This window comes from Piliocolobus tephrosceles, chromosome 8 (assembly GCF_002776525.5).
Source record: "Piliocolobus tephrosceles isolate RC106 chromosome 8, ASM277652v3, whole genome shotgun sequence".
NCBI classification, from domain to species: domain Eukaryota; kingdom Metazoa; phylum Chordata; class Mammalia; order Primates; family Cercopithecidae; genus Piliocolobus; species Piliocolobus tephrosceles.
The window spans coordinates 65579211-65593793 of NC_045441.1; the positions used below are offsets into that span (position 1 = coordinate 65579211).

The 14583-nt window shown below is 35.8% G+C and overlaps 1 protein-coding gene across 1 annotated transcript in view; it reads left to right on the forward strand.

The window, feature by feature from the left end:
- The window catches only part of AGMO (alkylglycerol monooxygenase), a 355080-nt gene that overhangs the window by 162315 nt on the left and 178182 nt on the right, over window positions 1-14583 (forward strand). The window contains exons 6-10 of the mRNA XM_023216020.1: window positions 984-1050; window positions 3957-4022; window positions 4112-4191; window positions 8230-8364; window positions 10254-10370. Of these exons, the coding sequence (XP_023071788.1) occupies window positions 984-1050; window positions 3957-4022; window positions 4112-4191; window positions 8230-8364; window positions 10254-10370 (465 nt within the window). The remainder of the gene's footprint in view (window positions 1-983; window positions 1051-3956; window positions 4023-4111; window positions 4192-8229; window positions 8365-10253; window positions 10371-14583) is intronic.

Below are 14583 nucleotides of genomic sequence, written 5' to 3' on the forward strand. Positions count from 1 at the left end.
GTAGGCTCTAACAAATCAGTTTAGATTGTGAATAAAGAAAAGTAAAATATCTTGGTATCTGCCATGGTTGGTGGAAGATCTCAAGTTGTTCAATATTATTAATATAACATACCAAATGTCTTACATGTGGGCTGCTGTACTTTTTTCATGACACCTACTTGGTTCCTACCATTTTTAGAATTTATAGACTCAGAACTAGGGGATTCTTACTAAGAAATGTTGTGAGAATTAATTAGAAAGTTAGACACTAGATATTGAAGTAACTTTAATTGTGAAAAAAGGCCCTTTTACATATTTGACTTTGAATTGCACCTCTAAGATGTAATGGTAGACGATGCCTTGAAAGGTAAGAGATGATTTAGTATTCTATTTGAATAAGTAGGATCACCCTAATGTAATAGATTACTGATACAATATTAAGTTGTTGCTGCATGACTGATTACAGGGTGAAGTAACTCCAGGAAACATAACACAGTGTTTTCACTCTCCTAGTAAAGCCCTGCTCTCATAAATAATCAAAGCCATAGTTGAAAGGCAAAAACTATAATACAACATGAAATCTAAGGGAATTGTGCCTTGATGATAGTGGTATGTAATACAGTAACATTAATAATCTTCAGAACAACATTATTATGTAGATATGTTACTATTTCCATTTTAAAGATGAGAAAATTGAGATATGAAAACCTAGTCATTTCCCCAGGATCACACAGTAATAAGTGGAGATTCTTGAAGCTGAACTGAAAGTCTAGCTCTTAACCATGACACCATACTCACCATGCTGCCTCTCAGAATAGAGTTTTGAGATTACTATTGTCTTTATATGAATTCCAGATTTCAGAGGAACTTTTTTCCACTCTCTGATACCAACTCTGAAACTTGCAATATCTCTTAATTTATGTGAGTTTCTAATGTGAGTATTTATATACTAATACACATTTAATGATAACTATATGTATAAGTATTCCTTCTGTTTTAAACAGGTCATCAATAACCTTGGTCCTTTGGAACTGATTCTTAATACTCCTAGCCATCATAGGGTTCATCATGGTAAGGAAGTTCTATTTCTTCTCTTTTCCTCTTCATGTCTTTAAAAGTTACAGTATTATTTGTCTTACTTCATTTAATCACAATCCCCAATATAGTCAGCACATGTTTCACAAATAAATATAGTTTCTTCTTTTCTATCTTCTTTGGTACAAGCCTCATCTCCAAAGTATGAACTGGTGGGGTGGAGTGGGGGGATTTATCTATCTGACTTTTGGATTTTTCATTCTACCTAAATCTTAGCTCCATTATAGTAGAAAATGAGTTAACCAGCTGAGGAGATGCACATTTTATGTTTTAAAGGATTCTGTCAAAGGCTACTCCTTGACCCAGTGCTGAAGGTCATTCCTATCTGCAGAGAGTTAGTGGTCTTGAAAACTGTTTTGATTTAAGGAGAGCCCAATAAACCTTCCTGCCTAAGGCCTTGAACAATCTCAATATAAGCTGTGTTTCCCTGACAAGGAGAAAATCCCAAGTGGCTAGTGCCTAAGGTTTAAAGACACCAACTTAAGTAATAACAAAAATGTTCACATTGTGTACCCCGAGCCCTATATAGCAATGTGCATATCAGCATTATTTGTGATAGAAAAAACAGAAATAATTCAAATGTTTTTCAGCAGTAGAACAGATAAATTTTATATCGTACATGTAATGGAGAATGATATAACAATGAAAATGCCCACACCATTGCTATATGCAACAACATGAATAAATCTCACAAACAATACTGAGAGAAGGAAACCAGTAAAATAAATACGTAAGTAAATGCTATTGTTTTGTTTTTATAAGTTTCTAATCTTCCTCGGCAACACTGAGGACCTGAAGCCCTGCTTTTCCAAGAAGGGCAGGGTCCTATGTTTATGGCAGGGAGCCGAGCAGAAGCACAGGTTCCACAGGAGGAGAGGCCAGGGCAGAGAGCACAAGCGGTTTCCTCTTAGAAACTCAACAGTCATTCTCCAACTCCAGGGAGGACAGAAAGTCCCTGATTTATGATGGTTCGACTTCTGATTTTTCGACTTTCACAATGATGCAAATGTGATACATGTTTGGTAGAAACCATACCTTGAGAACCCATATAGCCGTTCTACTTTTTTACTTTTGGTACCGTATTCCATAAACCTTGTGAGATATTCAACACTTTCTTATGAAATAGGCTTTGTATTAGATGATTTTTGCCTAAGATTGCAGGTTGATATAAGTGCTCTGAGCGCATTTAAGGCAGGCTAGGCTAAGCTATGATGTTCAGTAGATTAGGCGTATTTAAAAGCTTTTTTTTTTTTTTTTTTTTTTTTTTTTTTTTTTGAGACAGAGTCTTACTCTGTCGCCCTGGCTGGAGTGCAGTGGCACGATCTCGGCTCACTGCAAACTCCACCTCCTGGGTTCAAGCGATTCTTCTGCCTCAGTCTCCCTAGTAGCTGGGATTATAGGTGCACACCTCCACGCCCAGCTAATTTTTGTATTTTTAGTAGAGACGGAGTTTCACCATGTTGATCAGGCTGGTCTCACACTCCCTGACCTCAGGTGATCCGCCCACCTCGGCCTCCCAAAGTGCTGGTATTGCAGGCCTGAGTCACCACACCCTGATTAAAAGCATTTTTGACCTTCAATGTTTTTCAATTTAGATGGTTTATTGGGACATAACCTCTCCGTAAGTCAAGAAGCATCTCTAATTAGTAAGGGAGTGGAGAGGCCAAGGGGATTATACACTTGCAGTTCCTTCCATATAAAAGGAAATAGAAGGAGCCGAGAAGAACAAGTCCACATTACAAAACGAAACAGATGCTATTTCCTCTGACTTCATTTTCCCACGCCCCCACCTGCTTATATCAGGGTTTCCCAACCTCAGCACTGTTGACGTTTTGAGACAGATACTTCTTTGTTGTGGAGGATGTTCTGTGCACTGTAGGAAATTTAGCAACCTCACTGGCCCCCACCCATTAGATGTCGTTAGTATCCCCTCCCAGGTGTGGCTACCAATAATGTCTCCAGAAATTGCCAGATGTTCCTTAAGGGGCAAAATGCTTCCCTACTAATTCAGAACCATTATTTAAACCATGTATATAGCAACAGTGTCTGCATCTGTTCAGCCAATCTATCTCTACTTTTACACTATGGGAGATTTTTCCTTGTATCTGCGCATTCAAATGTGAGGTTGCATACATGGAAACCATGAAAAGGAATGGGAACTCAGGATAGTTGAGTTTCTTGGGGTTGTGGTTTGGCTAATTAATTATTCTTTTTCTTTAGATTTACAGTCATATGGATATCATCATGTCTACTTAAGTTTTATAAAAAATGTATTAAATAAATAATAACCAGTTATTTATATTATAATTTGATTATTTGGCAGCAGGAAAAATATATATGATATGAGTTTTGAAAAAATTAAGGGTAGTTTATTTTTTACTATGGCTTTTATGATCTTAAAAAAACTAGTCAAGTCTCACTCTAAGTAGAAAATTTCCTTCCTGAAACAGATGCAGAGAAAAGGGATAGAGAGACATCCCATCAAAAATTTAAAATAAAAACACATTTACATACATTGTTTCCTTATTTTATTTCTTATTTATAATTTTTGATATCATTTCATTCTTAATTTTTATTTAATGGTCCTGAAAAAAGTTATTTACATTTATTCCATTTTATATTGAAAAATGGTGGCAAGAAAACATACATATAGCTTTAAGAAAACACTTCCCCTTTTTAGTATAATTAATTGAAAAACAAAGATAAAAATTCCTTTATTAGAGAATAAAATCTGATGTTGTAAATGAGAAGACATTTCCAGGGAAATCATACTCTTGCTTAAATCTGAATTTTATGAATATGTTCTAAAAACAAGATGAAGGTATCTCAAAAAGCATAACTATTTTTCTGAAAAAAGTATTCTCTAATATTTTGTCTCATAGGCAGAAATCGTTATTGCATAGACAAAAATTTTGCTGGTGTTCTTATTATTTGGGATAGAATTTTTGGTAAGTAAAATGTATTAAAATCAAAAAATTAAATCATCTCCCTCAATTACAGGAAGCCAAATCTCATATCCTTAATATTTATCTTCCAGGGACATTTGAAGCAGAAAATGAAAAAGTTGTATATGGCTTAACACATCCCATTAATACATTTGAACCAATCAGAGTGCAGGTAACATACTTGTTTTTTATTTTTCTGCATTTATATCATTTCATAAATCTTACAGTTAAGAAAAAAATCAGCTGTTGAAAAGTGATAGTATATTACACTAACCTGAAAAAAAGTTTTTAACTATAAAAAATTTAGAAACAACGCTATTACACAAGCAAAAGTTTGAATCAAATCAGGCAAAATACATTTTAAAATAACTAATTTTCAAATATGTCTACTGCCTAGAATGACAAAGAAAGTGGCTTCTAAACATATCCTTTCTCAGAATGGACCTGAAATATATTCATGTATTCAGTAGGAGCAATAGTAACATGTATAATTAAGGCTGAACCCACAGTAAGAAAAATATTTGCTTCCAGGGTGCATGACTTTGGTTAGAAATTCAACATGAGGGCTTTGCGTTACTCTTCTTGGACCCAAGTGTCAGGAACTATTACAGATTGGTTAAGTCTGTGCATTACCTCACTTGCTAAGACTTGTCGGACTGGACCAGTTTTCTGTTAGACATGTGGTACTGGTTGTTCATTGGTCTCAATGGTTGGCATTAGAGAAATCAGGAATGTCTGTGAAGCTCCGATCTGTCAGAGTCAGACCACCACAAATACTCCTGGGGTTAGGCACTCGTAAATGAGGAAAAGATAAGAACACTTGAAAAGCTGAAGAGGTTGGTCAATGACAGCTCTGTTCAGGGGACTGGTTACAACATTCGGTAAGTGAGGAAATTACTGGCTCATGTTGGGTCAGCTTTTCCAGACTACTTTGAGTTTCACTGAAAGTTGAAATAACAAAATTGTTGACATCTATTGGGCTTCTACCATGTGTACTGCTAACAGCGCAGCAGAAAAATATTTAATGTAGCTATTACTAAAACCTTATAAAGCAGTGGCTCTTTTCATTCCCATTTTCTGGTGGAGGAAACCAAGGTTCCCAGAATTTAAATAATTCACCCAAAGTTACAAAACTTGTTAGCTATAAGCTTAACCAAGGTGGGTTGAAAGCTAAGCCCAAGACTGGCTGAATTCAATTTAACCTATACACTGTGCTAAAAGGCCATAACAGATTGCCTTCAGTTGTTCAGTGAAAGGTATTTTTATCTCCTCATACACCAAAAGAAGAAAGGTAATTATCTCTCTTCTTTCTTCTCAACTACGTGGCATTTCTCTCTGTGTCTCTATCTTGATTAGACTTACTAAGAATATGATCCATCTCTCAGGAGAATATAAGCAAATATTTTGGATCCTTTCTTAATAATAAGCTTTGTGTAAATAAAACCAATTGAGAAAGAGTACATTGAAAGCTACCTTTTCTTCGTATAGGAGTTGTCTCCTTATTGCAGTCATTAAAAAAGAAATAGACAACTTCATCTCTATCTTCTAGGGCAGAACTTTATAAACTTAATGTGCATGTGAATCAGAGGATCCTACTAAAATGCAGATTCTGTTCAGTAGTTTTGTGGTCTGTTCCAAGATCCTGTGTTTCTAAACAAGCACCTATATGATGCCAGTGCTGCTGGTTAGTGGGTGATTTCTTTCAGAGGCAAGGCTTTGGGAGTGTACAGTCTTTCTGAGGAAAAGGGAGTTTATAACTGAGACAGAATGAGAAAGTGAATATTAAATACAATAAGAGCTGCACAAATAGTGGGATGATAAGTATTCTGAGAGGAACGGTGGTCAGAAAATCATAGGTATTTATTAACAGCTGCTGAAACTATGTTAGGTTCAATTCTCCAGGTCTTTCCCCTCACGTTTCCTTCAGAATGGTAATTGTCACAAGTGGGTCTAAGGTTTAGTGTTTTACATGTTCACTTATATTGTCAGAAATGTCAAGCCGGCAAGTTGTGGCAATTAGGAATACTTGAACTTACAAAAACATTCACTTATTTTCACCTCCATTCCTTTATATACAGGTAAATTTCTCTCCTATTCTGCAGAGGCATCAAAGCAACTCAGGATGACTTCCAACAGACATAGGGTTTTGCTTGTTTGTTTGTTTGTTCTCCTTATTATTAGGGATAAATAATTCACCTTGCCCTCCTTTGGTATCGCACATTTTCAGAGCGCTGGGAAATAAATAAGTGAAAAACAATATTTTCTTTTAAAACATTACCATGTATTTTTATGGCTTGTGTCCAGAATGATAGAAACAAAACTGTAGTCAGTTTCCAAAATTACAAAACAGATAAGTATATTAATGTACATTATAACTTATAAGCACATTAGTTTTCTATATCATTATTATTGCAAAGCCCCAGGCGAAGTTTCTGCCTAACATTTACCTATTCCTCAGATCTATTCCGTTAACCATTTATTCCTAAGGTTGCAATTTTTTGAATTTTTCCAATTAGACCTTGGCGATGACCTTGAGCAGTAGGATATAAATAACTCTTACGTGCTTAGCGTTCCAATAGTGGAACATTAGGCATAAATGGTTGTTCTAAATTATTTCTTAATTGCTTCAGATTCCTTATTATGATATTTTAAGCAATTCTTAAGTTATTTTTTGTAATGGTTCAACTCATTCAAAACACAATGAAAATACTAGCAAAATCACAAATTCTGATAAAGCCAAAACTTCTTTCTCCATTAATTTATTTCTGTAATTATCATAGAACTCATCTCTAGAGTCTATAGCGGATGCTCAACCTCTAGGAGTCTTTTTAGTCTCCTGGTGCATTATGATCATATATATGTCATAAATAGCAAACATTTATTGAACACCTATCACATGTGGGCACACTTTTAACTTCTGTTTTTTTTTTTGTTTTTTTTTTGAAATGGAGTCTTGCTCTGTCACCCAGGCTGGAGTGCAGTGGCGCGATCCCTGCTCACTGCAAGCTCCACCGCCTCCTGGGTTCACACCATCCTCCTGCCTCAGTCTCCCGAGAAGCTGGGACTACAGGCGCCCACCACCACGCCCGGCTAATTTTTTTGTGTGTTTATAGTAGGGGTGGGGTTTCACCGTGTTTGCCAGGATGGTCTCGATCTCCTGACCTCGTGATCCACCCGCCTCAGCCTCCCAAAGTGCTGGGATTACAGGCATGAGCCACCGCGCCTGGCCACTTTTAACTTCTATCCATGTCAAATGCATGATATGTAAAGAATGTGGGATTCCTACTATGCGACTTAAGCGGAACTTTTGCCTCAGTTAGCAAACTTTTCAATCTCTAATTACAGAATGCAGACTATTTAATACTCGGAAGTCTAGTATCACAAACTACTTAGAGTATTTTTATGAATATGTGTTGTCTGTAACACAATATAGTAAATAGAGATTTATATTTTAAAATTTTAAACAGATATTCAATCTTTCTATGTTTCCATGTTCAACTTTTGTATCCATTGAGCAACACTTAGAAAAGGTGTCATTGACCGGGCATGATGGCTCAGGCCTGTAATCCCAGCACTTTGGGAGGCCGAGGCTGGTGGATCATGAGGTCAGAAGTTCAAAACCAGCCTGGCCAACATGGTGAGACCCCATTGCCACTAAAAATACAAAAATTAGCCTGGAATGGTGGCATGTGCCTGTAATCCCAGCTACACAGGAGGCTGAGGCAGGAGAATCACTTGAACCCGGGAGGCAGAGGTTGTGGTGAGTCAAAGTCGCTCCACTGCACTCCAGCCTGGGCAACAGAGTGAGACTCTGTCTTGAAAAAAAAGAAAGAAAGAAAAGATATCATTAGGGAGGGGTGTTGAGTGCACAGGGTGCTAATTAATTCTGTTGGAAGCAAAGCCTCTTAACTCATTTTTTTCTACTTTGCTGATTGTCTAAACAATTGCCCTGATTTTACATTTCAAAATTACAATTTTATTGAACTTCAGAAATATTGACAAAAACACACTTAATGGTACACAGTGCATAGAATAGATTACAGCATGGAATGCAATTACACATTAATTTCTGTTGCTCTAATCATGCATAACATATGTTTTAATATATGTAAATTACCTTGAACAATAAAAAAATATACACAATTTTTGGTATTTATTCTTTCTGTCCTATTTGTCTTATTTGAAATAAGCTCTTTTTCATTCTTTCTAGTTCCATCACTTATTTTACATATGGACTACATTCTGGGCCACACCTGGATTCTTCAATAAGTTTTCTGTCATATTTAAAGGACCAGGATGGGGTCCAGGGAAACCAAGACTTGGTCTAAGTGAAGAAATTCCAGAGGTAAATAGAGTTCACAGAATTGGAGATGGTGAAGATTAGTTTCATATTGTCAGGTCTACAGCCCAACCTGTACATATGCTATTTTCATGCAAATCTGTAAAAAGATGTTCCCCCGGTCAGATGCAGTCCTGTGGTGCATAACTTAGTGAGTGTCCACCAACTATGTGCCAATTAAAGGAGTGCCTTCTCCCAGGTGAACACTGCCTTTTGCCTGGGAGCCCAGATTGTGGAGCAGAGCTACAGAGGCTGGTTTTCATATCCGCTTGAATGCCTGCCTTTGTATAGAGCATAACTTCACAAATACAAGCGGCTCAGACACAGAGTCCTAGAACACTAGAGATGGAGGGAAACTTAGGAATGAGTCAGTCTAACCTTAACTCCACTCACGAAGAAATGAGGCCCCCAGAACAGATGTATCTAAAGTCACATCAAGACAGTATGGATTTTGGGTCAAACCATAACTATATTCATTTTATAGTAAAGTAGAAGAATTAAATGCAGAAACCACACTGAAAACCAAAAACAAAATAGATAGATCTTTGAAACAGAGGAACCCAAATGAGAAACTCAGTTTTCACCCAGAATTATTCTTCTGGGAAAGAAAGATAAGTTTCTTTTTAATCATTTAGAATATAAGTTGTGATTTCTTATCAAATAAATGTTATGTATAGTAATGCAGAAACGATAGGAAGACTAAACTACTCTTAATTTCAAGGATGATACTATGTGTACAAAATTAGCCTGTGATGTTTCAAGGAAATAAAATAAAATAGGAAGTTTTATTTAAATATTACTATTTTGAAAAAATCCTAATCTAAGTAATGACATTTTCTCATTCGGTTACCAAAGCCTCCTGGAATAAGTTTCCCAGACACTTTTGTTTATGTTCACAATTAGTAGTGTAACATCCGCCAACTTGATATAGGTGAAATAATTTCTATATTTCAACTCCAAAAACCTGTTTGCTATGATCCATCTATTGTTTTTCTTTTTGTCAATAGATAACTCAAAGTGAATACTGTTTTTAAAGTTATATGAGTCCTGGAGTCTGCATTAAAAAAAATAGATGTGTAGCATTTTGGGGAAACTCAAATGCTAGAGTAAAAACTTAGTTTATTGGAAATAACTTTTCTAAAGTTTCCAATAAATAACTTTACGAAAGTTGTTTCCAGTAAAATAGTATTTTTCTTTGAAGTATGATTACCTACACTGCCAAGATTACCTTCTCTCTCTCTCTCTTTTTTTTTTTTTTTTTTTTTGAGACTGTCCCCCAGCTCCAGGTTGGAGTGCAGTCATGCAGTCCTGGCTCACTGCAACCTCTGCCTACTGGGTTTAAGCAGTTCTTCTGACTCAGTCTCCCGAGTAGCTGGGATTACAGGTGCATGCCACCATGCCCAGCTAATTTTTGTATTATTGGTAGAGACGGGGTTTCACCATGTTGGCCAGGCTGATCATGAACTCTTAACCTCAAGTGATCCGCCCACCTCGGCCTCGGAAAGTGCTGGAATTACAGGTGTGAGCCACCGCGTCCGGCCACCTTCTGTTTTTTCTTTTACTTTGCTTTTGCTGTCATATGTGATCATGGACATATTATCAAATAGGGAAGATCCATCCCACTCATTTTGACTATCTTTATAATTTGCACATTTTGCTGAATTAGTTCTTATGCTGCTCTTTAAGGCAGATTACATCATAATTGTCATGCTTTCAAAATGGGAAAAAAAAGTATCCTAGCTTACAGACAAGTTTCTATTTTAAAAAATTATGTTAGCCTTTTTTAAAAAAAAATAGCCAATACATTTTTTCAAATATCTCTCTTAGTGTGAATTTCAGTAAGAGGAATAAGTCTGGAGCAATATAAAGGAAATGGTTCTTTCTTGTCTACCTAGGTCACTGGGAAAGATGTTCCTTTCTCATCATCTGCATCTCAGCTGTTAAAGATATACACAGTTGTACAGTTTGCTCTGATGCTAGCGTTTTATGAAGAGACCTTTGCAGATACAGCTGTAAGTAATATCCATTTTAAATAGTGTGAGAATATTATCTGTTACTTTGTTTGAAAATGAAAATAAGCTCCCATATTAAGGTTATGGTTTATTCTTCTCTGTAGTTGTCTGCTGTAATTTTGGCAACGTCTCACATTTAAACAGGTAAAACAAATCTTCTAGACTACTAAATGTAAATGAATTAATTCTATCCAAATTGCTTCTGTGTAGAATGTTCACCAAGTGGTATGGTGTTAATTTGTGTGATAAATAAGAAATTATTTGCCATCAACAAATTTTATTACAATTACAATAAAAATACTTCAGAATTCAGAATTAAATGTGTGGGAAAGCATATTTTTCAGCAATTTCAACATATTTACCTTCATTTAGAGAATTCCTTGATAGAATACTTTCAAGAGTTTCAAGGTAGAGTTTAATTCCTTTAGTCTGACCTTTCTAAAACATTCAGAATATTCCAATTTGTCTGGTGCAAATAGAAGAGCACTGGACCAGGATTAAGTTCAGGGATCGTCACTTTGGGGGTCACTTTTTTGGCCAAAAAAAAAAAAAAAAAATACGTATACTACCTAGATTTTGGAAAGACCAAAAATAACATAAGGTATATAAAAATATGCTGCAAATTGCAAACAAAAAAGAAGAGAAAGACAGGTATTTTGTTTTGTTTTATAGATTTATTTGTATTATATTTTTCATTTAAAATTTTAAAATCGTTCAAAAAGGTACATGAAAGCAGTAAGGTAACTAAATCGAAAGTAGGTAAAGTGAAAAATAGAATCACAGATGAGTTTTTAAAAAATGCTGTTTTCATACCTTGTTACCAATAAGATATGCACCCTCTGGAAAACCTCAGTGAATCAGTAATGTTGAAGATTACACAGTAACTCTATGAATAATAGTTGTATTGGAAAGAAACAGAGGTGGAGCAAAGTGGTGGTTAAGATACCCTTATTCTTTAAGGCATATAGGACACTTAAAATTGATGGATGAAATATACAAAAACATAATTCTTAAAATGCACAGAAGAGCTGGCAAAAATTGAAGGACACCTAGGGAGCTAAAAATGTGTTGATGATATATGAATCCAGTGAGACAACTGAATATATATTCTGATAGCTGTCCTAGCTGTTATTTTTAAAGTAATTAAAATAAACTTCTAAAATATAAAAATTGATAACTAGCATGCAAAATTCAATGACTTACATAGCAGCTTAAACTAGTGCATTAAAAGACAGACTAAACTGAGGACTGGCGTGGTGGCTCATGCCTAATCCCAGCACTTTGGGAGGCTGAGGAGGGCAGATCAGGTCAGGAGATCGAGACCATCCTGGCTAATATGGTGAAAACACATCTCTTTTAAAAATACAAAAAAAAAATTAGCCGGGCGTGGTGGCGGGTGCCTGTAGTCCCAGCTACTCGGGAAGCTGAGGCAGGAGAAAGGCATGAACCCAGGAGGCGGAGCTTGCAGTGAGCCGAGATCGTGCCACTGCACTCCAGCTTGGGTGACAGAGCAAGACCCCGTCTCTAAAACAAAACAAAACAAAACAAAACAAAAAAAGATGAACTAAATTAATCATCCATTGTACAGTGCTAAAGGCAATAAAGAGATTAAAAACATGGAAAAGATGTTATCTTCAGATATGAAGAACTGTGGAAAAAGTCTAAAAAGAAAAATACAGCAATCCAGGAAAAAAACTTAAATGAATAAAGATAGGATTAACAGTCAGTGAATACAGAGAATAGTAAATCATTTTCAAAGAACAATGTGTATTATTGATAGGCATCAGTCTATCTACTCAAAAACTTCATCATAAAAGAAATTAATAAATAATGTATGCTGAAAAATGAATCTAATCTAGGATTATCATTAATAATTTCAATATAAGACCTATGGAATTATTTTAATTACTTAGGCACCTTTAATTAAAATAATTAATTATTTTAATTAATTAGGCATCATAATCTAAGTATGATGATGCCACTGCAACAGTTCTATATGTTCCATATGATTTATATAGTGAATTATAAGGAAAGAAGTCTTCTTGAAATAGGTCCTGAGAAGGACTTTTAGGCAGCAGTGTCAAGTGGGACTTTTTTTTATTGTATATGGCAGAAATTCAACGTGGAGTGGATTTATTAACTAACATTACTGAAAAGTTTGGGACTATTGCTTCTTTAGACAGTGCCGGACCCGAGGGAGCAAATAATGTCATCAGGAATGTTCTTTCCTTCCTGCAGCTATGCTTTTCTCAGGGCAAATTCTCCTATAAACTGTGACGCTTCATGGTGGCAAGATGGCTGCCAACTTGCTCTAGGTTAAATACTGCCATACAAAGAACCCCACAAGTGAAAATACCCAAATTGAGCCTGACGTTATGGCTTGGTTTATCTGTACATCACTGAACGAATCTATGTATGTGGTCCTGGATTATGTACCCAACCTACGAATGGGAGGGCAGGGTCAACTACACAGGATCCACATGGTCTATGAAGAAGAACAGAGTGACTTGAAAAAAAAAAATGAGGTGATATATTATAGAAAAAAGGAAATAGGCTCAACTAGGCAAAAATAACAAATGTTAGATCTATATAACATAACAGATGTGCTCACACATAAATATGTGATTTGAACTTGTTTTCAAAAAAAGCATTTAATCACTTATAAATACCTAGTGACATAAACATGCCTGTAGGATAACATTTTCATTAAGATATCTATAGTAGGAGTGTCCATTAGGTGTCTTCTACTCCAAAAAAACAGAATATTCAATTAAATTTGTCTGGAATATGGCAAGTGTTTCCAGGATTGATGACTTCGGCAGTTCAAACATGCAGCACTTCTAAAAGGGCTTCTCTAATTCCTTTGGATTTTGTCATCATAAAATAATTACAATAACTCCAGTCATCCTGCCCTTATAGCTTTTGACCAAAGGCAGTAAATTCAATACTTCTAGAGTATCTTGTTAATTTTATTTCATTTTATTTAAGAAGGACACACACAGAGACACATTTCTTTTGAGCAAACTTCCTTTCATGCCTCATTTCTCAGGACATGCCCACACTAAACCAATAACTAACATCAGGTTATGAATTAACCATGAGTGAATTATACCAAGTATAATTCTTGCCCTCAGGATAAAGTGGTACTCACTTACCCCTGAGCACATTCCTCATATATACCTGGACAAAATCAGCATAGTCTTAGTACAAAATAAATGGAAGATATATTTTGGTTGGGCATCTGATAGTGTATACAATGTGTCCTGCTAAATAGGTTTTCGGAAAGTCGTGATAGAGATTATTGAATCGTGCATTGAGAAAAGCCATCTTAATTTTTTTAACTTTTATTTTAAGTTCGGGGGTACATGTGCAGTTTCGTTACATAGGCAAACCTGTGTCATGAGGGGTTTGTTGTATGGATTATTTTATCACCTAAGTATTAAGCCTAGTACCTATTAGTTATTTTTTCTGATCCTCCTCCTCCTCCTACCCTCCACCCTCCAATAGGCCCCATTGTGTGTTGTTCCCCTCTCTGTGTCCATGTGTTCTCATCATTTAGCTCCCACTTATAAGTGAGAACATGCTGATATTTAGTTTTCTGTTCCTGTGTTAGTTTGCTAAGGATAATGGCCTCCAGCTCCATTCATGTCCCTGCAAAGGACATGGTCTCATTCTTTTTGGTGGCTGCATAGTATTCCATGGTGTATACTTACCATATTTTCTTTATCCAGTCTGTCATTGATGGGCATTTAGGTTGATTCCATGTCTTTGATACTGTGAATAGTGTTTCAATGACCATATGCATACATTTAACTTTATAATGGAATGATTTATATTCCCTTGGATATATACCTAGTAATGGGATTACTGGGTGGAATAGTATTTCTGTCTTTATGTCTTTGAGGAATTCCACACTGTCTTTCACAATGATTGAACTAATTTCCACTCCCATCAACAGTGTAGAAGCATTCCTTTTTCCCAAGAAGCTCACCAGCATCTGTTATTTTGTGACTTTTTAACAGTAGCCATTCTGACTGGTGGGAGATGATACCCCATTGTGGTTTTGATTTGCATTTCTCTAATGATCAGTGATGTTGAGTTTTTTTTCATATGATTGTTGCCTGCATGCATGTCTTCCTTTGAAAAGTGTCTGTTCATGTTCTTTGCCCACTTTTTATGGGATTGTTTGTCTTTTTCTTGCAAATGTGTTTAA